Source organism: Stylophora pistillata, chromosome 9, assembly GCF_964205215.1.
Source record: "Stylophora pistillata chromosome 9, jaStyPist1.2, whole genome shotgun sequence".
NCBI classification, from domain to species: domain Eukaryota; kingdom Metazoa; phylum Cnidaria; class Anthozoa; order Scleractinia; family Pocilloporidae; genus Stylophora; species Stylophora pistillata.
In genome coordinates this window covers 13560201-13582514 of record NC_142527.1, presented here as the reverse complement: position 1 = coordinate 13582514, position 22314 = coordinate 13560201, and the positions used below count along the sequence as shown (strand labels likewise).

Genomic DNA, 22314 nt, shown 5'->3' with positions numbered 1-22314 from the left:
CAACTCGCAAACAACATTGCTTTTAACAATTGTGCTTTAATAAAATCTTCCTTTTGTCACTGTATTGCTATTTTCATGTCTCTCACTATGCAAGCTGTTAACTAGTTATGATATTAGTAAAACTAGAAAGTTTTGTGTGAATCCTAGTGAAGAATAGGGACTTAGACGGGGAGGGTAGTTTTCAATAGGCTTCCAGGGCTCAATTTGGGATTAAAACACAAAGTCCAAGTAACAGTTTTTAAATTATCAGGTAAGTGCAAAATGTTTTGGGCTCAGCAAGCCCATTGCCATCTGGCTACTTGCACCAGGGTGCTGAAGGGCAATGAAAATGCTTGTCACTTGACTTGGGGTTGCTCAAACCCTAACCCAACTGTAACCCTAACATCAAAATACTGGAAAAAGGTCAATGGATTTCTGCAACCCCAACCCTAACCATTGGGTTAAGTCAGGACTTGCCATAGCCGTCTTCTGAGGGCGTCAAATACCTTAGTCAGGTGATTTTAATTTTTTTCATTATTTAGCTTAATAATTGAATATAAGTTTTAACAATATAATACATAAGGACTGACTTTCAAACATTTGCCTCCTTTATATTTCTATTTGAATATTTGTAGCATAGTCCTATAGTTCTTTCATTCTAGCCTCCATTGTCCATTCCAAACACAAGGAATGAATTAAAGGGCTTAGGGTATGATCAAGGGCAAATAAAATAAACTCTGGTCTGACTTTTAAAGCTAGTTTCCTGTTGTTTAGATCTGTTTAACTTTTTAGGTTGACTTTCTTTCTTTCTACTTAATTTTTTAGGTCAACACTCTTTGTCCTGTTTGGCCCATAATTTTGAAAAACATTTCAAAGATTTAAACACAGAACTTTCCCTTTTGTTGATTGAATTGATCTAGGATTTTTTTTTAACACTACCTGACTTGGATAGAACCTAGCAAAAATCATGCCAATACATGCATGAGCAAAACAGAGCACTGTGATAAAAAGTCAATGTATATACATGTATGTTGTATATATGCCCTTTGTCCTCCAATCATTTGACCATTCAAGAAAAAATTAACAAATAATATTAGCGGTGAAGAAAGATGACCATCTGATTTCTCTTTCCAACTGCTTGCGGCCTAGGAACTGGAAAAGGAATTTGGTCATCATCATTATCATCATCATCGTCATCTTCAATTCTCCCATCACTGATGACGAGACAAAAATTGTGCAGAACACATGCTGCGGAAACCACTGATGGAACATCCTCAACATTCTCCATTTCAACATACTTCAAGCGCCTCCATCTGCCCTTTAACAAACCAAAGGCTCTTTCAATGGGTTGACGTGTTTGGGCATGCTCACTGTTATAGGAAATTTGTGGTCCTTTTAAGTGATTGTTGTCTCTGAATGGTGACAGCAACCACCTAAGGAAAAGAATGTATCACATTTCACTAAGAAGTAATGGCTAGTAACTGCTGACTGAATGTCAGAATTATATGATTCTATCATATAAAGGAGTACAAAGATGCATGCCAGGTTGTCAGATGTGTTAAAATTTTATAAAACTAAGGACTTTTATAAATCATTATTATTATTACATCTCTGTGTTTACAGAGGAAACAGGATGGCAAAAGGACTATGTATACTTTCATCAGCAAACAGAATACACACAAAACTTCAGCAGAATTATTCAGGCTAATGTATTACGCACTTTTGGAATGGATATGCTGAATCCCCAAGAGGATGGGTGTCACTTGGAAAAAGGTTGTTAGCTACATGGTACAAGGGGGAATTTCTCAGGACTCTAGCATCATGAACAGACCCAGGCCATCCCACATAAATGTCCGTGAAACGGAGGGTGTGATCACATGTTGATGAATGATGAACTTTATTCATGTGTCAATTATACAATAGCACTAATAAAACCACTAAGTAAGGACACAACAAGATAATTTAGATAAAATAATAAATAACTAAGTATTAATATACGATTAAATAGCATAAAATTTGTGGTCAGCAGAATTAGGCTAGGGGACCTTAAGACGTGGGGGGGGGAGGAATAGTCTGAGCCTAACTAAGATATAACTAAGAATCATGCACTGCAAAGACGTGGGGGGGAGGAATAGTCTGAGCCTAATTAAGATATAACTAAGAATCATGCACTGCGAACCAAGCAGCCCACACAGCCATCATCGTCCATTAACATTTTCAAATCCATTCCTCTAACTGCCCTCTTAACATCCGCTAGTGAATTCAACGTCCTCATACAGGAAGGTAGCTTAGCCTATAGACCCATTTCAGATGTGACGTCATGACACGTGATCTCGCGAACTGGAGGACAACTTCAAGTTTGTTTACAAATGGCAGCACGAGGCACTACAAAGCGAGGGTTTTTACCCGGGTATTTTGAGGGCTTGCAGTTGAAAGACGCTAAGGAAAGGTATTTAGAGAAGTTGAAAGATGTTGACGGAGAAGATCCTTACAAAATTCTGCGAAACGAGTGGATAGATGATGTAGATTCTTGGCCGAACGTGACATACATACACGTTGGAATGTATCTCCTGTTCAAGAAAAGTCCTTACACTGAAGATCAACTAATGAACTACAAGAGCTTGGATTGCTATCAAAATTTTGCGAACGGATGGGTGCGGGAAATTTTAAGCAAGAAATTTGGCGAGAATCGTCTCTTAATTGCGAAGGTAAGATACAAGAACTGCAAATTTGATTGTGGCATGTGCATGTGATCATGGCAACTACCATGACTTAATGTTATCGCAGTTGCTTTTCCAAGCAAGTTTACTTATGCCTTCAATGTTTGATCTTTAGGTTAATCATTCTCAGAGGATGTCGGAAAAGCCCCTTACCCCCTGGGTGGTTTGCGAAAAGCCAGGGAAAGTGGTTTCTGCCCACTGTGACTGCATGGCTGGCCTGGGTGAGAGCTGCTCTCATGTTGCTTCACTGTTGTGGGCTATTGAAGCTGGATGCAAACGAAGGGATTCTCTGACAGTCACAGAAAAGAAAGCCTATTGGGTTCTTCCATCAGCCGTGAAATCTGTGCCTTATTCCAGAGTAAAAGATATCAAATTTTCTAAAACTCCTTCCAGTGCTGCTTCAGTCATCAAAGAATCATCTGTTGGAGCCCCTTCAGAGGCTGAACTTACTGAATTTTTTAATAACATCAATAAGTGCCCTTCTAAGCCAGCTGTTTTGTCCCTAATTCCTGACCATGCAGTTTTCTATGTTCCAAAGTCTCTAACTCCTGATCTACCTGATGTGCTGTCCAATTTGTATGATGAAAGCCTAGCTAATGCAGACTACCCAACTTTACTGGAAAAGGCCAACGAAATAGTTGAAGAAATTCAAGTCACTAAGAAACAACAGGCATTGGTGGAGGAAAGGACTCGAGATCAGGCAGACTCGAGACTTTGGTTTAGAATGAGGACTGGGCGCATAACAGCATCCAAGTTTAAGAATGCCTGTCACACAGATCCCTCTTGCCCTTCACATTCCCTAATCATGAGCATATGCCACCCAGAAATGGCACGGTTCAACACAGAGGCCACTAAGTGGGGCTGCCAGCATGAAAAAGTAGCCAAGGAAACCTATGCAAGTTTTCAAAAAGGGAAACACAAGAACTTCAGTATGTCATATTCAGGCCTCTCTGTGAGCACAGACCACCCCTACCTTGGAGCATCACCAGATGGGTTAGTGTGCTGTGATTGCTGTGGAGCTGGTGCATGTGAAATTAAGGTATTAATTTGTGCTTGGGTGAAGTTTTTATATGGCGGTGATATGTTAGATTTTGTAGTAAAGATACCAGATGACTTTTTCAATAATGTAAGATAGTTTATTAATGTTAATCTGCAACAGATATGGCCAGGTCAGCTCATGTTTGCAAATAGCAGGTTTCATTGACCTTTCTAATTAACAAATATAACATGTTCAATTTCTCAACCAGTGACTTAGGAAAGACATTCCTAATCCTTGGATTCTTTTGGTCATTTTGATTTGAAATTCCAAGGCTGAATTTTGGATCGTTTTAAATAAACTGAAGACATTACACTTCCATGACCTTTGATTTTTTGTTAGTGTCCGTTTTGTCACAAGAATGATGACATCTCCACGTCTGCCCAGGACAAGAATTTTTGCTTGGAGGTGACAACAACAGGAGCACATCGACTTAAGCGAAATCACCAATATTATTACCAGGTACACCATAGGTTAAAATTTTAATAATGTTACATTTTCATTAATTTTGGGAAATTGTACCTGTGTTATATAATGGAACCCTTTCAAGAGCAGTTTTACAAATATTTCAGCTACAGACAAAAACCTTGGCAAGTGTTCTTGTCTGAGTTTGTAGAATATGAGATGGTATGTGAGATATTAGGCTGCTGCAATAACAATATTGATGCTAAATTGTAAATAGCAGTAAGGTTTTGATCCTTTGTATTTTTTTTTTTCAACAGGTCCAGTTGCAGCTGATGTGCACAGATTTGAAATATATTGATTTTGTTGTTTGGACTAAAAAGGGTCTTTTTATTGAGAGAATTTTTCCAGACAAATTGTTTTGGGAGGAGAAGGTTCCTAAAGCAAAAGAGTTTTTTGTGCGAGCAATTTTACCTGAGGTTATTGGCCGATGGTACTCGAGACCAGTCACATCTTCGGCAGATGGGTCTGCTACAGTGGAAGGGGGGAATGTTAATGAATTTTGTTATTGTAGGGGTGAGGAACATGGGCAAATGGTTGGATGTGATGATGGAAGGTGCAGCTATCAGTGGTTTCACTTGGAATGTTTAAAATTAAACACGTTTCCAAAATCAATACATGGTACTGTCCAGATTGCCAAAAGCGACGAAAAGGGAAAACTATGCGAAGCGAGTAGGCAGTTACAGCATGGGTGGAATCTCAAGTTAACAATACTGACAATATTTGAGTAATTTTTTTTTAAACAGATAAAACCAACCCAAGAACTTCTACATTTTTCTATCATGAGATTCAAATACACCTTTTTGTGAACTAGTTAAAAATTGTCGTGTGGAAATTTAAGATAAGGCTAATATTAAAATGTTTAATCAAATGGAACTACTGAGTCACACATATTCACTAGGGCACAACAACTTGTTACGATCTTATCTAGGGTAGTTACATCCCCATTGCGTACAGTGACAAAATCAATTGGCTGAGTAGCACTCAGAATGCTATATTTCTTGCGAATATTTCCAAATTACCCTCTCCACATGAATGCGAACATTTGCTATCCTGCGGGTTTGCTCCACCTCAATTCCACTGAGTTGCTTTTTCCCTTTTGTAAAAGCCGGAATCTTGATTGTAGAACAAAATAATCCCACTGACTCTTGGATATCAAACCCCCTGTCAGCAAGAATGACATCCCCTGGGTTAAGATGATCTAAAAGCCCACTATTTTCTGTGAGGTGCTTGTCACTAACCCTCCCACCCCACCCTTCTGAAATAAAACTTACAGTACCTTGGGGAGTAATACCTATAAGATACTTCACAGTATATGGTGTTTATATGATGAAAAGGTCTGGGCCCTTGCAAGAGGATTCAAAGGGCGGTCCAGAAATATTTCAAAACAGTCAATGATAACAATACAGTTTGGGCAGTGCTTGCGGAAGTCCATTGGTAGGGTTTTACAAAGAGCATCCCTGTCAGGCCAGATTATCAAAGGTTTAAGCCTATGGTAAAGTACATCAACAACATGCAGAAATGTGCGAGACACAGTGGCCTCACTAATGCCCCCAAACCTGTACCCCAAGTCCCTCCCTCTCAAATTTAACCTCATGCAAATTAATCCAACTAAAACTTTTTGAAAGGGGCTTAAAATCCCTCTTGATGATTTCAGGTCTGGACTAGAATTCTTAAGAAAATTAAACAAACATAACAAAAGTGACCAATTTGGCAGCCCGGTGTAAAATAAAACCTTGTCATTGTCTTCTTTAAAAGAGTCCTCATTGAGGGAGTTCATTCTCAACTTTTCTTTAAGTGTAGCATTTTCCTTCTCTAAACCTGATATATAAGCACAAGTAATTTCCGTTTGGCACTCTTTCACTGTGGGTTCTTCAATAATGGGTGCATCTTCATCTCCATCTTCAATGCCATCTGATGGTTGGTGACAGGACAATTCTAGCAGAGCACTAGCACATTCACTCCTCCTTCGCTTTTCAATCCTTCCTTGTGATCTTTCATATCTTTCATTGCTAGTCACTGAAACGCCACGGAAATCATAACCAAGATTCTGATTTGGTGCCCAGTCCGGGTTTTCCTTATCATAAATCGACGACGGTTTTCCTATGTAGATGGGAATGAGATCAAACAACTGCCATTCGGAACATATACAAACGAAGATAACGCTTAACGCTTTCAATCGTGGGCATAAAACTGAAGTGTGTGGAATCGAGAGCTGAGCGAATAAAGTTCAAAATCACCAAAACCGATCATTATGCCTCGTGATTTGTGGTATAAAGTACATTGATACAAACCTGAAATAAAATGGTCCCCGCAAACTCTGTGAAATACACTGGGATCAGCCCCTAGATCTTCTCTTCGGATCCTGGAGAGCCAAGTCGCTCTACGTTCGATGCTTAAAGCTCGCTTTTTAGCGTTCGATCTGGTCACAATTGCAGGTATGCGAAAATAACTTTTGTCCTTTTCTCTGTTAGAACGGTTTGAGCAACCAAATACCGCACAAAAGTTCACCATGACAGGAACAATCCAACAATAAATTCACTTCAGCCTCAAGCATGTGCTATTTGATTACAACTGTTTGTCCTCCAGTTCGCGAGGTCACATGTCATGACGTCATATCTGAAAGGGGTCTATACCACAGGTCCTAAATACCTAAGGGAATGCCTGCCATAATTAATAGAGTTAAATCTTGGAATAGTAAATTCGTTAACTCTTAAGTTATACACTGTGTGATTTGCTGAAAATAAATCTTGTATATAGCTTGGTGCTAGCTTAAATTTTACTTTATACATGATCGTTGCTATATCTTGCAATCTACGGTTCACTAGGGTGGGCAATTTAGGCCTATAGTTCACGTTCCAGTCACGGAAAACTGCCCTAAGATCCCTCTCCTGGACATGCTCCACTTTTCTTGCATTACTTCCCCTACAAAAGTGCCATAAAGTACTGCAATAAGTCAAATAGGGCAAGACTGCACCCTTATACAGCTGCAGCTTAGCAGTGGTTGGTATCAAGTTGCACAACCTTATCATTACTCCCACTCTCTGACTAGCCTTTTTGCAAATCTCACTTATGTGGACATTAAAGGTCAATTGAGAATCAATGCGTACACCTAATAATCTAATGTTCTGATAGTGGGAAACTCTATTACCGTCTATGTCAATATTGATATTGGCATCTTTTTGCTTGCTAAAGAGCATGCTACCATATTTGGTAAAGTTTCCCTGTAAAACAGTCCTCTTTATACCAACTTGTTGCTGCAACTGCACTCTCCTGTAATCTTGTTTGGATTAGCTGGACATCTTTACTTGCTTCGAAAAACTGGTGATCATCCGCATACATGGAGATATTCGACTTCATTACATAAGTCAGATCATCCTGATAAAGATTCCACATCAAAGGCCTAGAGAAGAGCCTTGAGGGCACCCTCTTACCATCTTCCTCCATCTGCTTGTTGTGTTCCCTAGCTTCACTCTTGCTTTGCGATTTTCAAAATATGATGCCATGAGTTTGAGGCTGACATCATCAAAGCTGTATGCTCTTAGTTTAGCCAGCATGAGTGGTGGGAACAGACAAACAAACGCCTTACTCATATCTGTTGACAACACACCTACACACTCCCCATTGTCCAATGAGTGCCTCCAGCTCTCAGTCAGGTATAACAAGGTAGTCTCGCAACTGTTCCTCTTTCTATATGCAGTCAAATGGTCACACAGCCGATTATTATAGTTACCAGTGATTTGGGAAGAAAGGAGTTCCTCAAAGATTTTATTAATAACAATTTGCACAGTCACAGGACGATAGTTTTCTTTTTGCAGTTGGTTGTCTTTCTTGTGAACTGGGGTCCATTCTCCCTTCTTCCAGTCAGTTGGCCAATGCCCCTGCTCAATGCAGATGTTAAACAGATTGGCAAGTGGTACAGCCAATTCACTAGCCCCAGATATAAGTGCCCTCGGGGAGATTAGGTCCCAGCCCATAGCCTTGCCTAGCTTCAGCTTTTTAAGCCTGTCCTCTACTTTACAAGGTTTAACGTTTTGGAAACAGAAGAACTGACTATTATCGTGGTTAGCCGCCCTTATGGCCATCAAACTGCTGTGATTGTCAAAATCACCCACAGAGCACTTATTTCTATCCAATTGGCCAATACCATCAGCAATTGTTGCAAAACACTCCCCAAAAGCCTCGGAGATGTCAACCTTATTACTACTAGCTTGCCCGTTAATATTAAGCTTAATGTCTGAGACTTGCCTGCAGTTTGACTTTGATGACAAGAAGGGCATAAAAGTTTTATAAAAGTCTTGTGGTTTGTTCTTAAGATCCTCGGCTTCCATTTTCCAATAGCTCTTTATTGCTTTCCTACGCAGTCTAGTCGCCTCATTTCGAAACTTTTTAAGATTGATCAAGTCCTCTGGAGCATTTGTCCTCCTGTATTGCCTAGCAGCCCTGCGTCTTGCCGGTATTGCCTCCTTCCACTCTGAGTTCATATATGGTACATCCTGATCTCTGACACGCATTTGTTTAAATGGCATATGGTCATTGACAATCTCCGTCAGTAGTGTACTTACAAAACCAACCCGATCCTCCACACTATCGAAAACTTCCCTTACATGCCAAGGTGCTGAATTAAGGTGTTCTTGAAATTTCTCCTTATCAAAGTTCTTAACTGAACAGCATTTGATAATTCTAGGCTTGACTTTAGCTGCTGTGTCTTGCATGAAGCCACACACTACTGGGTGGTCACTAAGACCCGGTTCATAAATCCCACTCTGTACAAATAAATGAGCTTCATTGGTCAAGATAACGTCAATGAGGGTCTTGGTAGTCTTACCAGCCCTAGTTTGAATCCTAGTTGGCTCCGTAATAACACACTCAAGTCCATGGGTCTCCTCTGTATCAATCAACAACTTGCCTTCAGGCTTATCAGGGCGGAGTCTATCAAGGTTTAAATCCCCCAATAACACAAGTGCATGTCCCTGCATTGAAGCCCAATTACAAAAGTGATTAATCTCCTCCTCCAGTTGCAGTTGATACTTGCTGACAAGAGGTTTGGGAGGGCGATACAAGCCAGCCACAATTACACATCTCCCTTTGAGCTCAACATCCAAAACCAATGATTCAATAGTTTTGTAGCTGCCAGGAACTTTTAACCGTTTGCAGATCACGTTAGATGACGCATAAGCCAAGAGACCACCTCCTCCTTTCATCCTGTCACATTGGTAAAGCTGGTACCCTGGTATAGCAAATTGTGCATTGGGATAGGAAGAGTCAATTTTGGTTTCACTTGAATCACTTGAAAAATCACTTGAATTCTTAGCTTTTGTATAATTTCCCTCATCTCTTCAAATTTATTCTGATAGCTGTTGATATTCAAATGTGCTATCAAGAAATTAGAGCTGTACTTCACTCGAACATTCAGAAAACTTGCAAAATCACGGTCCTGAGAGTCAAATCTGATCTGTATTAATCCATGACAGCTGGTTCATTCATGAATAAATCTTCAAGAGTGGTGTTTCCAATTCCATGAATGGGGAAACCGTTATGCATAGAGATAGTCATACACGCTGAGCAGACCCAAGTCTTGTTTGGCAAATCAGGATTCGTTTGTACTTGCTGGGTGTCACATTCGCACACTTTATGTGACTTAGCCCCTTACAACAATCACAGAGTACAGCCCGATGATTTCTTGCCAGCGTTCTTGAACACACATCACACTTGGGCTTTGCCAAGGGCCCGGGGTTCAGAGACACATCCCCGCTTATTGCCACACGAGTTAGCTGAAATGTGGAGGTCGAATTTGGATACCACTTGATCCTCCCCACGAGATACCTCACTTCATGTGACTCGAAGCGACCAACACTACGAAGATGGATAACCGAGCTTAATTCCGCTCGAAAATTTGTACTGCATATCTGTTGTATCATTGGAGCTTCTCCATACCTTTCCGCCATAATTTGTGTTAAATAACAAGTTTTTTGCATGAAAAATACAGCATCTAAGGCCAAAATTGTCGGAGTACGAAAAATGGCCGCCATTTTCTCCTGTTGTCAGCCTTAGGGCTGTTCCCTACACATATAACATATAGAGACTCAAGTTACTATACAAAATACAGTAAAACCCATCAGTAAGAACCTATATTCTTTTATGTCAAACAAAATAGGCACGGATATTTTCTGGAATCACATATTGATAAATTTGAGAGTCCGTCTCAAAATAAGTAAGGTAAATCTCGTTTTTATTAGGAATGTCAACTTCACGAGAAATTGTCTTATACACAGGTCCTCTAAAAGAGGTAGAAAATACCAGATGAATATTACTCTGATTTATTTTTAGTTGGACTACAAATTATTGCATTTCTGTTCAACTCTTTCAGGCAAATCAGGCAGGCAGCAGCTCAGGCATGGAGTTCCTAGCATTCCAAAAGGCCTTCACTTTCCTTTTCGGCACAGCAATGATCATAAAGTCATTCATAAGTGACAGACATTCATCAATAGCCAAATGGATGAAGGAGGACTGTCTGACACGTTGTAGAGAAATTGGAAAACCAGCAGTACAACACTTCTTTGACAGCTGGCATATTGCAAAAAGTAAGCTATGTTTTCACTATCAATGTCATTTTTGGTCAGCATAGGAACAATTAGTCTTGAATGATTCTCAATTGTTGTATAACTGTTTTGAAAGTATGTTTATCTTCATTCTTGAAAACATTTATCTGTATCGCAGTTTCATTCCAACCTGTAAAAGGAGGGAGGAACCAAAAACAAAATGATTCTTTGCCTGCACCAACAATAGCTTATTATAATAACATTACCCACAGTTCCAGCTGGAGTATGACTTGGTTAAATTTTATAATTGTTTCATGTCTAATAATTCCTAGAAATCCAGAAAGTGCTGATAAAACTAAGCAAAGAAAAGAACTGTGAAATTATTGGCAGATGGAGAAAAGCGTGTGTGCGCCAATTTTATTGGGCCGTCACATCTACTAAAGAGACCCTTGAAGGATTGAAATTGGCAAAATTCCATGCCTTCCTCTCACATGTCCTCAACAAACACACTGGTCTTCCTAACCCAGCATTCAATGCCTGTGCACATGGAATCATCACAACTCCACGTGTATGGATGACCAAAGGTATATAGGAAAACAATTATGTATTGTCATAGGCTCTAGTCACAGACTGAGCTGGTTGAGCTTTAGTGATGCTCTTATTTTTGTTGTACATTTTGTTCATTGAAATTGCCAATCCCTAACAGAAATATAACCTTTTATTAGCACATCAGTTTTATCATATTTGCAAAACTGTAATGTTTCTTAGTGATTTATCAGAATAATTTCTTTTAATTTCATTAGTGTCAGAGGCATATGAGAAATTATATCCAGCCCTTCACAAGTCATCATTAACCAAAGCAATTAAAAAGGCCTCCTCAGTTGAGCAAACCAGCTGCCTAGAGAGCTATCATTCTGTGGTGAGTCAATTTGCCCCGAAAATGTATGCTTATTCCTACCTAGGAATGCTGTGTAGGTTAGTAGTACCATGTTTGAAATTCTTAAGCAGTTGTTAACTATAATAATCTTAAATAAAAGCATCACAAGCTGAACAATAAGATTCCAGGTCTTGTTAGTGAAAAATGGTACATTGTAAGTTGAATCTATAAATAATAATTTTTGATTTTTTTAACCTGAACAAGGCCAAAAGACGGAGACTGTGTAACAGTCCAGAACAGTCAAGAGCTGGTCTCTTCATGACATTCTTTGCACTTGTGAAACAAATTTAAGTGGAGACGTTGTATCCTAGCATCCTCAAAATGGTAGTTTGCAGTTATAAAAATATTTTCTGTTCTTATCATAATTTGTGATGTGCTTATGATGTACATTTCTTCTCTACTTTATTAGAACAATAATGGCCGCACTACATTTTAATTACTATGTAAAGAGGGCAACCAAAGTTGATGACGAGGGAAAGCCTATTCTACATGTCAAATACCTAAAATTTAAAGAGGGAGTAGCGACAGTAAGGGCAGCCAAAGTGGCATTGAACTATGGTATGCTATCAATCTCTAAATACATCAATGCATGAATATAATGAACATAATACCAAACTATCCTCATTTAATACTACAAAACTACTAAAATAGATTGTCTTTTGAACAGATTATGTTGCAGAAATCTACAAAACCCTTACAACCACCCCAAGGGCAGAACTTAAGTTGCTGGAAGAAGAGCTAAAGCATGAAGTCCCTGATCCCATGCACAGCATGCTGGAGGATAAAGAAGATAAGGGGGAGGCAATTATCAAATATAAGCGACGGAAAGAAAGGGAAACAGTAATAATCCCGCCTACATGCACTGGTACATTGTCTATTGTTATTTGTTTATTGAAATGACATTTAACATTATGGCTGGTTTTTGTAGGGATTAATTTTCTTAGATTTATGTGAATGTACTGTCTCTGACAGCCTCCACATGCAAGCACACTGTACACTACATGGTATTTCAGCAAAGAAAATACTACTGGGAATAAAACAAAAGAGATGTGTTGGTTCATTTTGCCATAAATTTTCCTGCACTGATCTGTATAATTAATTTTTTTCCTTTTATGTTACATGTTACATCAGAGGAGGAGCTTCAAGAGACAAATGAGAGGACGGCCAGTGGTAGAAGACCTCCTCACTGTTCAAAGTGTGGACAACCAAAACGGGGTCACAAGAGGGACCGGTGTCAACCAGAAGACAATAATTAATGCTACTAGATTTGTATTAAATTTTCAGTGTGTGGTTGCAGAAAATAGCCATACTTCCCCCATGGAAGGTGTTTCATTTTAAACTTCCCCCCCTCACTAGAATTTTCAGTTGACCCTTATACTTCCCGTAACCCTTCTCCCCCTCGCAAATTTCAATGTTGCATAATTTCAAAACTGGTTTGGCCTTGCTGCAGTCTTTCATCGGACTATCAGGGTGAGGTTAGGTTAGAAATTAACATCAGGATAATAATAGTGTGTTCAATGAAAACAATTAAAATAATGTACAAAAGTGGGCCATTATTTTTTATTTCACTCTACCTTTGATGGCCCTTAGAGTTGGTGTTTTTTGTGTTAAAATGAACAAAGTTGGAATTCACATAGTTTTGGTCTTTCAAAAAACTGCCAGTCCAGAAACATTAATTTTCATCATCTTCAAAGCCGCAGTATTGTCCATTCTCAGCTGGAAAATGCTTTCGTATCTTGCTATATGCACAACAGGGTAGTGGATAACGCCTCGAGCTACCAATGTAATCCCAGAGTAGCCTGGTAAACTGCCGGTAAGCCACTGACCTCAGAAACCTAACAGAACAACAAATAATAAATTGTAGATATAATGGGAAGAAGCATTTTGAGTCTGTATGTGTGTGTGTGTGTATTAAGCCATGGCTGACATCATGAATAAAGTTCGTTGTGTTTGTATCTGTACTGGCTGGTAAACACCATCCCCTCCACGCCCCCCCTCCCCCCCCAAAAAAAAACATCATAAATGAGTCAGGGATGTGAATCATGCAAAGGAAAAATAATGCAAGGAAATGAAAGCAAACTGTCTTAATCAATAGTGTTACTTTAGCATAGCTTTTAGTCTATTTCCAGCTAATTTACCATTGTCACTGTGAAAATCCCAAAATTGACCTGCTATTATTATTTTTTTTTTACTTACTCTGCTTCCGTTCTTCAACCATGAGTGTATATTGTTCTATAAGATTTCCCAGATCTAGTCCTCAGATTCAACGCAGCAACTTGTAAGACGTGCCTGTTCAGGCAAACATCTTGAAACCCTGGATGAAGTGTGATACACTTCTTTCGATCGCCAAACTCTTTCATAACCTCCCCACAACGATCGATTTCCTGACAGCATTGGCATTCTTCTGCTTTCCTTGCGAACTCGGGAGAACAGTTAGAACAGAAGCACCTTTAAATAAGAAACGTACGAGTTAAGCTGAGTGTTAGTAAAAGTATACGAAGACAAATAAAACAATTAGAACGAACAATAACTTTCCGTAACAACCAAAAAGCTACATGGCCGCAATTGTAACAAAAGACATGATCGAACTAGAATGGTAGAATGGGCTGTATACAAAAAATAAAGGCAGTTTTTGTTAAGGCTTGTGGCAGGATGAACAAATAAACGTTGTCATAGGTAAATTTCTTATCGCACCATGCAGAAACATCCACTTGACGAGTTAATCTCGCTCAGTATTCGCGCTCTACTTCGGCATCTGGAGCCATTCTTGCTTCTTGTTCTGCAGCCTCTTCTTCAGTGGCTAATGGCTCTAGATCCTCGTCATACGGAACAACACTGCCACATTCAAAAGATACTTCGTTAACATATTCTTCGCCTTCACTTTCAGATGAACTGGAAGAAGAATTCGAGGAAGAATACATCTTATGAAACGCCTAGAATTTCCAATGTGGAATCTCTCACAACACATGAAGAACGATCCGAAAGTGCGCATATGATGTCACAGGCCAACTCATGCGTAAAACCGCTCAGTTGCGGGCTGAGTAATGGCGGATGGGTTTTTCGTGAATTTTGGCCAGCTATATCAAGGCGTATTTCGCTTCCATCGACCTAAAAATCATCGCATAGTACAATTCTAGCCATAGTAACTTGATTGGTGCTAAAAAATGTCAAAACCAGAGACAAAAATTTTCGTCGTAGTGGCACTTTAAAATTATCAACAATGACTGATTACATGTAAAAATCCTGTGAGTGCCTCAGAACCTTGTTTACCTGAGTGCAATAAGAAGGCAAAAGAATATGACTCAATTCTAATGGTAATTTTAACATGTACATGTTATAGTGTAAAATTCAGCAGTTTCCCCTTTGCTCCCTTCATGATAAACAACTCTAGGAGAAAAAAAGGAAAGCATCGAAAGATAACACTTTAGAACAAATGTGGAACACGGGCAAAGGGTTATTTATTTATTTTACCAAAAGGACGTAGAGACAGCAGTGAAAATAACTCTAAAAAAAGAAACAACTTTGAGTTTAAATTTACAAGACATGTTTTGACAATCTCACGTCATCTTCAGTTGTAAATGAGCACTCAACAGTTCTACATTTGAATTTATATTAAGGTACGTTACAAATTACGTGTCAGGGCTTACGTTATATTTGAATGTCGCGCGCTTGACTAGATTAAAAAAAAAATTTATTACATCCATTTTGAAATCACTGGTGGTTGCTGTAAATCTGATTGGCTCTAATTGGTTCGATTTATTCCCAAATCGCACCAGTTTTTGCTTTAAATCGCATCTTTTTCCCAGCCAATGAGGAATTTACACTTAAAACAAACGAATCAGATTTCAAGGCTTGTTTAAAGTGACCGATCACATTGCAGGAAAATGAAAAACAAAGAGTATCATCTGGCAAATTTTGCAACTTTTGTTTCCAAAACTCTTATTTTCCCCCCAATAAATGGATGACTTTAATTTCTTCCAGTTGTTGAATGATGACAATGAGATTCTTCAGGCTGAAGACCAACATGCCAGGGACTTTCCCACTTTTTGTTTACATTTTGGTGAATATTTTGACAATTTTGTACCTTCTCAAGCTCAAAATCTGCGCAATCCCGGGTCTACCAAGTCAACAACAAACGAAGAAAATCAAAAGCCACTACAAGAGTTGGATGTTGTAAGATTTGCCATCATTTCAAGCGATGAAATACATGAGCTAAAGTCTGTCCCTTCCAATAAAAATACGTCCCGTTTCACAAAACAATGGATGAATGTTTTCAGAAGCTGGTGTCAATGCCGCCATCTTGAATATGTCTCCATCAAAACAAGGGCGCCTGAAGAACTTGACAAAGTCCTGAGTAAGTTTTCCGCCGAAGTAAGAAAAAAGGACGGAGATGATTATGAGCCAGAATCCCTTAAAATCATGCAGAGTGCCATAGAAAGATATCTAAAGGAGAAGAACTATCCATTGAGCATCGTGCAATCGAGGGAGTTTCACTCCTAACAAGAAATCCTCAATGCGAAAGCAATTTCCCTGCATCAACGAGGAAAGGGAAAGATATGGAGGCCCGTTCTGGTGAAAATTGCTTTTTAGTTTATGGTAAACATTGAATTATTTTTGTATTGTCAGGCAATTATTTTTGTCAAGGTTTTCAATTATCAACTAGGGTTTTATTATTTTTATCCAAGTTGTAATCATTTGGCACTAATTCATTTTTACTTTATTTCTTTATTTTTCTCTATAGTTGAATTATTTTTGTGTACGATAATTTTTTTCTGTTTGAATTATTTTCGTGTACAATTATTTTTTGACGTGTTCGAATTATTAAGCATATCCCATGAGTCGATGCGGGAGCATTGCTATGTGACCAAGGTGATGCATGGGGATTCTTCCCATGTGCATGCCACATTCATAATGGTCGCGAATCAAGCTGATGATATCAAGCAAATTGTGAAAGAAGCAATTGAAAATATCACCAGAATGGCATCTCTGATAACTAACGGCACTGTACCATCTGCCACACAGAATATTTTAGCTTCTAGTAGTAGTGCTTCAGCTATAAGCGAGTTATAGAGAAGATTTCCAACTTTAAACTCGCAATCTGCAGTGAGCACAGTGCAACGTTCATCTGGCCACCGATCATCATGGCGATCAAGAGTTCATCCGTATGAATCTACAGCATACCCTGTCGGGCGCCCAGTTAGGTCTTCTATTGTAACACGAGATGTAATTATCATTGAGAAAGGACATGAACATATGCCGTTGAAAACTGAAAAAGTTCAACTGGAAAGAGTGACGAGTTGTTTCAGGCTTTGACGTGGACAAGAATTGGGACGCTGAAGAGTTGCATAAGCAGTTTTCATCCCTTCTGAAAGGCACTGAAATGGAAGACCTAAGGTTTGAAATAGTCAAAAATTGTGGGGGAACTCTGCTGACTCCCAATATCCCAAGTGGTAAAAAGATCGATGCTACATTGCTATTCAAGTCCATATCACCCACAGGACATATCATTGTTAAATTACTTGACTATCCTCCACATGTGGATAAAGAAATCGAGGAGATGCTATCTAAGTCTGTGTTTGACTTTGATCATAAAGAAAGTGAAATTGATAACAATGATGTAATACTTGTGGAAGCTAAACATCAGCCATCTTCAACTTCAACAAGTGCTGAACCTGCTAAAGAAGAGTCTACTACAGCCACTGTGTCTCCAGCAACATGTGAAGGATATTGTGATATTGATTACCCTTTTGACATTCAATCAATATTAGACAAAGCCAAATCTTTGAATCTCTCTGAACCATTAGAAGTGCTCAGATTTTTACAGCAGGAAATAAATGAAGGAAGAGAGCTTGACATGTCAACCAGTGAAGAAACACTTGAAGGAGATGTGAACCTCATCACAGTTAACCATGATAACTTACTTGAGTCAACATTCAGTGAACTTGAGTTTATTTGCAAGTACAGATGTACATTTTGTGTTGATTTTATGGGAGAGGAGTATGTTGATCAAGGGGGTCCTCGGAAACAGTGGATCAGACTTGTAAACCAGGCCATTAAGAAGAAATATTTTGACCAAGGCCTTTGCAATTTCCTTTCAAAGGACTATTTTTTTGTAGGGCTAATGATTACCATGGCGATGCTTCAAAATGGTCAAATGCCAACCTACATAGAAGAGGACCTTCTCCAAGAAATTCTGTCATCATCCAAAACCTCCAGCCCATGTGTACCTGAACTGCAAAGAGGCCTTGAGCAACTTGGAATGTTATCAGCTCTTTGTCATTTGCCTATGTTACAGTATCTATTGAGACCAGGTGCAGAGGGCAAGCTCACTGTTCCAATACTGCAACATCTCTTGAAACCAAGCTTTTCTGAAGAAGGAAGTAATGCCTTAAAGTATGAAAAGGAAGTTTATCAGCTTTTCGTAAGGTATATTCGAGAGGTAGCAAGTGGCAGGAGAAGTTGTGGGGAAAAAATCCTTGACCTTAGTAATATACTGGAATTTGTCACTGGTGCAAGTCATGAGCCAGCTCTTGGATTTGTTACTCTACCAGTTATTTCATTTGTTATTCCAAATGAGATCACCAAACTTACCAATCAAGTCCAAACTAGTGAAAAAATTGATGTCAAGGGAAATTTCATACCCACAGCTCATACTTGTGGGAATGTTCTGTCTCTTCCAAGACTAACTCAGCAACTCTCTCTTCCATCCGCAGAAAGGCTGTTTTCTTTATATGATTTAGCATTTTCTCAAGATTATTTTGGTAAGATCTAATATCTCAAGAAAATCTGAGCTTCAGGATTGCAATCTTTTCAACTGTTGATGTGTTTTTAAAAGCCAAACTGTAATCAATGTTATAGCCAGAAGAACTGATTCTTATGCAGGAAGGAATTCTTGTATAATTCATCAGATATTCATATTTACACTGAATCTGAGCTCTTCAAGATAAAAGGGTATAGAAATTGGTTTCGTTTTGGTTTGTTTTAAAGTGAACTTACCATTCATGACATGTTTGACAAAATTTTTCCTAAATGCTCATTGGATAATGCTGGTGCACATATGCAATTGAAATCATTAGTTACTGCTGAGTTTGGCATTAGAGTTCGTTTCCATTTTCATAAGTTTTAACGAGTATTCCAGATAACACTGCAGTTATCTGGTTGTTTAAATGCCTTTTGCTTTTGTTGCGTATTGTTACACTGCTATTTTATTGACCACTAAAACCCTTTAACTCCCTAAAGTGACTAACAAGTAACTTATCCCCATAATATCCATGCATGATCCAGCAAACAGGTAACGAGAATGCTGAAACCAATCAGGTAGAAGTTGTTATCTTGATTGGACACCAAATTCTCATAACTAATTTACAGGGAAATGTCAAGCAGCTAGAAGGGAGAATTAACAACTAGATCTTGGGAGTTAAAGGGTTAATAATAAAGTTTTGATCTTAATTGTGTCGTTTTGTTTTTACTCCCAACCAACACAATACATTCAAATTAAAATGTACAACAACTATCAGAATGTATAACAACTATCATTTTGAACTGTCATTAAAAAATGTTGTGGTTGAAACATTTGATGTGTTTGTTTTGTTTATTTGATAAATATAAAGAGGCAGTGCAGAGAGTGTTTCTCTAGCTTCTTGAGTGCTCCACATCTTGGTAATCAGCCCATTAGAGCGCACGTTCAATAGTAAAAAGGCTTCGGACTTTGATGGTCACACTTCAACAAGATAATGGCTGTAATTGATGGTTGATGTTTCCTTTAAATTACAGTCATTACCTTGTTGAAGTGTGACCATTCAATCCAAGAACTTATATACACTACAGTTTGGACTCCTTTTATAAAGTATGCATGCTCTGATTGTCTGTTGTGCAATTGAATTTTACTTATTTAGACCATGTGTGCTCATTGAAGAATCACTTTCAGTGTTTTTGCATTGTTTTCAGGATGTTATTTTATTATTTCTAGCATCTTCAAGGATTTAGAGGTTGCATAATAAAACCCTTATTCACCATGCTTACTTGATGTAGATAAGAAAATCTAAACCTTGGTCGATCATATGCTGGCAAGCTCAATCTGTGCTTTCTGACGGGGGTTTCAATTTTCCTACCTTGCTCTCTGTCAATAAGAACTACATACACCTAATAAGAAAGATGTAAAATCTTCCTAAATTCAAATATAATGGCTGTAAGTAAAATTTTATTGAACTTGATTTGAACACTGATTTAACCCTTTTTGTTTCATTAGAGTAACTTAGCTACAAACTTTTCAAAGGAGCGGAATCCATACACATTATTTGTGTAAGTGCTGTCCTTTGAGGATGTGCTGCTTCTTGGAACTAAATTTCAGGGACTTTTTTATACCTATGTTTGATTTTAGCATCAAGCATATAGTTGATCACTTATTAACCAATGTGTGCTCACTGCTGGTAAATATAAGGCATGTATTTGCAAATGCTCAAGTGAGATCCATTGTAACTTGACTACATACAGACTGACTGTATTTGCACCTGACAATCACACCAGCACACAATTAAAATATAAGGATCTATTAATATAACACAATAACTGTTTTCACTGTTGCCCTTACCAAAGAAAAAGTATGGGAGTGATATGGCAAAACATGGGCCATATATGACCCATATCTGGGAATGGTATGGGAAGATTGGGTGAAGATATGGAACTGGTATGGGGCTCAATTTTGCCACATTTTAACGTATGGAAAATGTATGGGAAGAAAAGCTGATGCTATCTATTGTATGGGAGAGCTATGGGAACACAATTTCCATATATATCCCATAGCAGCAACAAATTTGCTTGCTCTACATCATCTATGGGAATGATACGGGATGTCCACTGTTCAATAGCTCATAGATTTTCTATATCAGCTGATATGATTTTCGTCAAGTCCCACAGACTCCCCATATGATTATTTTATAAAATTCAATCTGAATTTATAAAAGCTCTACAAGAAATTGACTCCCATACAGTTTCCATATGATTAATTGATATGGAAATTCAATGGGGCCAAAGACCCTTAGTGAAATTTTCTCCCGTAGAGCTCTCATAGAAAACTGTGAGACCAAAGGAAAACTTTTGTAGAGATATGAATTAAAAAGCTAATGGTTGGGTTAAAGAGGCCTACATAATTTCAAAGAACCAGCAAGTGACAAGACAAGTGTCTTGTTTAAAAAGAATTTTTTTATAGGTGAACTATCCATGTTAGTCATTAATAATGAAGTGATGAATACACGTAGATTTCTTCTAAGTACTTGTGATGCAAAACACAGTTAACTGTTGGTTATTGAACACAGTGACAAGTTATATGACTTTGTTGTAATATCTTTATCTTTACATCATATTCTAGCTGTTGTGCAATGATTTAAGCAAATCAATTGTTTTACCTTACACTCTGCGGCTTACATGGCCAAAAATAGACTGAGGTGATTAGTCTATCAATCTAAGGTATAATTATGTTTATACAGTGCACATGCTGTATGTTTTGACCTCAAGTACAGCTCTTGAACCTACTCAAAGCTTAATTCTTACAAACTCCATCAATGACAAAAATGGCTTTTGAGTCAAAAATTATGCATTGGCACTCATAACTTACTAAAATATTGGGCAATCAAAGCAGAAGATTCCTGTTGCATTTTCAAGTTGAACTTCCACAAACTTTGATTGCAGTTTCAACTATAAGAGGTATAAGAGATGATATGAAACTCTATGATCAACCATAACTATGAGAATCACTTCAATGGACAAACTCTCTTCACTCATGTTTAATACATATTTATGGAGATATAGTAACTACTGTTAAGGTTTTAAAACATCAAGAAAAAAAATCTGTCTTTGTTGATTGGTTTTTAGTATCACAGTCAAGGTGAATTTAGGTTTACTACAGTTGGGGCTAAGGAAAAGCCAGGAATGAATTTTAGTCTTTTTCAATATGGTTTGGGAAATGTGCTGCATAACTCACATCACAGTCTGAAAACTTGATGTAAACACATATGTCAATGATGTCTTCGAGAGGAACAACTGTGAACCTGTTCTTGTTTGGCTCGTGGAGACAGACAATGTGGCTAATTAGGTTTCCAAGAACTTCATGGCTTTTACATACATGCCGACCAGAGATTGACATAGGAGCAATGACAGCCCCACAAGCCACACTTGGATTACTCCTGACTGAAAAGAATACCTCAATGTACCCATAACATATACTGTCTCCCTGCTGATAAGCAATGGTGTAATTGTTTCTTCTGGAAACTCTTTTGTATGCTCTGGAGTGGAACACTGCTTCTCCAATTTGGAGCCTTGAGAAGAATGTGATATCAGAAATTGATTCAACGCCAAGAAATAAAAGAAGGTCATCTTCATAGTGAGCATTGGTAGATTTGCCCTTCTTCATTGCACCAACAGCATAGAAGTGATCTTTTAGAGGAGTTCTGTTAGTCCTAGAAGAAAATTAACTGCCAATATGAATCTGTGTTGCAAAAGCCTTAATAGCAGGGGCCATCTACAATTGGTATAAGGTTTGATGGAGCCAAAACCAATTGTGGAATTGCACGCATTTTAGGCATCCTACTGAGGAATGGTTACAGCAATTAGATATCTACAGGAGCCGCAAATCAGATCATG

At 38.3% G+C, this 22314-nt stretch overlaps 3 protein-coding genes and 3 pseudogenes across 5 annotated transcripts in view; 2 read left to right on the top strand and 4 right to left on the bottom strand.

Annotated features, from left to right (window-relative positions):
• LOC148723406 (uncharacterized) overlaps positions 1 to 22314 on the bottom strand; it is a 303906-nt pseudogene that overhangs the window by 140613 nt on the left and 140979 nt on the right.
• LOC111332198 (uncharacterized) lies at positions 2276 to 5073 on the top strand. Its single transcript, XM_088732911.1, has 4 exons — positions 2276 to 2687; positions 2815 to 3738; positions 4078 to 4197; positions 4458 to 5073. Exons 1-4 carry the CDS (start codon positions 2349 to 2351, stop codon positions 4926 to 4928), a joined length of 1854 nt encoding a protein of 617 aa, XP_088589037.1. The 5' UTR covers positions 2276 to 2348; the 3' UTR covers positions 4929 to 5073.
• LOC148723428 (uncharacterized) lies at positions 4199 to 6842 on the bottom strand (annotated as a pseudogene). The gene is made up of 2 exons (XR_015991605.1): positions 6492 to 6842; positions 4199 to 6300 (listed from the first exon to the last, which is right to left on the bottom strand). The product of XR_015991605.1 is annotated as an uncharacterized LOC148723428 (transcript).
• Positions 10528 to 13627, top strand: LOC111340932 (uncharacterized). Its single transcript, XM_088732924.1, has 6 exons — positions 10528 to 10781; positions 11072 to 11323; positions 11543 to 11714; positions 12086 to 12234; positions 12344 to 12541; positions 12808 to 13627. The coding sequence occupies exons 1-6, from the start codon at positions 10595 to 10597 to the stop codon at positions 12930 to 12932; spliced, it is 1083 nt and encodes a 360-aa protein (XP_088589050.1). The 5' UTR covers positions 10528 to 10594; the 3' UTR covers positions 12933 to 13627.
• On the bottom strand, positions 13349 to 14665 carry LOC111346964 (uncharacterized; annotated as a pseudogene). Its single transcript, XR_015991606.1, has 3 exons — positions 14558 to 14665; positions 13873 to 14124; positions 13349 to 13511 (listed from the first exon to the last, which is right to left on the bottom strand). The product of XR_015991606.1 is annotated as an uncharacterized LOC111346964 (transcript).
• LOC148723425 (uncharacterized) overlaps positions 21443 to 22314 on the bottom strand; it is a 10099-nt gene continuing 9227 nt past the window's right edge. The window contains exon 7 of the mRNA XM_088732923.1: positions 21443 to 22130. Coding sequence (XP_088589049.1) covers positions 21611 to 22130 — 520 coding nt within the window. The 3' untranslated portion in view covers positions 21443 to 21610. The remainder of the gene's footprint in view (positions 22131 to 22314) is intronic.